Source organism: Arachis ipaensis, chromosome B02 (genome assembly GCF_000816755.2).
Source record: "Arachis ipaensis cultivar K30076 chromosome B02, Araip1.1, whole genome shotgun sequence".
NCBI lineage: Eukaryota > Viridiplantae > Streptophyta > Magnoliopsida > Fabales > Fabaceae > Arachis > Arachis ipaensis.
Genome location: NC_029786.2, coordinates 8,163,987 through 8,165,195, shown reverse-complemented (window position 1 = coordinate 8,165,195; position 1,209 = coordinate 8,163,987). Strand labels below are relative to the sequence as shown.

At 22.7% G+C, this 1,209-nt stretch overlaps 1 protein-coding gene across 1 annotated transcript in view; it reads right to left on the bottom strand.

The window, feature by feature from the left end:
- The window catches only part of LOC107624776 (GDSL esterase/lipase 5), a 6,466-nt gene extending 5,768 nt beyond the window's left edge, over nucleotides 1-698 (bottom strand). Inside the window, exon 1 of the mRNA XM_016327231.2 lies at nucleotides 346-698. Coding sequence (XP_016182717.1) covers nucleotides 346-628 — 283 coding nt within the window. The 5' untranslated portion in view covers nucleotides 629-698. The remainder of the gene's footprint in view (nucleotides 1-345) is intronic.

Genomic DNA, 1,209 nt, shown 5'->3' with positions numbered 1-1,209 from the left:
TAAATGTACTGGAAATATCAGTGTTTTAGTTGTTTTAACCGTTGATTTCAATTAATATATATTATATATATTTTTTATAATTTAGATCAACGGTTAAAACAATTAGAACACCAATATTCCTGATATATTTAAAACTCTTCTTATAATATATAGTATAAAAAAAATTTAAATATTATTAAAATATTTATATTCTAATAATTTTAATTATTAATTTTAATTAACATATATTTTATATAATTAAAATGATTAGTATTCTAAAAATACTTGAAATTTTTTCTCTAATATCAGATACATAAGAGAAAATTAAGATAAGATAAGATATGGAAATGAAAAAATGTTGATTACCTATAAAATCTGAAATCAAGCGACCATCAGAGAATCTGCCAGTGGGGAAGTTGAAGTAGGTTTGACCATAAGGAAAGAAATTAGCTTGATCATATGGTGTTGTGTTTATGTAATTGTTGTTCCCTGCATCTAAGAATGAATCCCCAAATATGAACAACCCAATCACATGCTTCCTATTATGATTGATACTTCTTCCAAGGGTTGGAGAGAAGAAAAGAGTTAGAGACAACAAAAAAAGCAGGGAGAAGATACAGCTTCCTATGTTTGCCATCATCAACTTCATTCATTATCACTCAATTAATAACAAACATTTATACATGTGTATGTGTGTGAAGACAATTAATTAATTAACATATATATATTATATGCTATTTTGGACTAGTCAACAGCATTTTAATTGGAGGATATGTTACTTCATGATTCCATATATAATAATGATGTGAATGAAATCATCACAATTAAGGACATGAATAAAGAATACTTGAGATGCGTCTTTATTAATTTTTTAAACCTATATATTAAGATTTAATCTGGTTATAAATATAATCATTTTTATTCATTTATATTTATTTTATTAATTTAATTTTCTTTTTAAAAAATTCATTACATAAAAATAGCATCAAAACTTGCTTCTATAACTTAAAAATCTAATATTTGATTATTGTTGACCTTAATTAAAAAAATAAGAATTTAAACATACAACAAATAAAAAAAATGTCTAAATACAAAATTCACACAAACTTAAAAAGGATATTTGCATATAAAAATATGTTAGAGATATAATTATTCATACTTTTTATTAGATTACGCTTTTGAGAAAAATAATTTTACAATAAAAATGTTTTGAGACATTTTTTCTTTCTT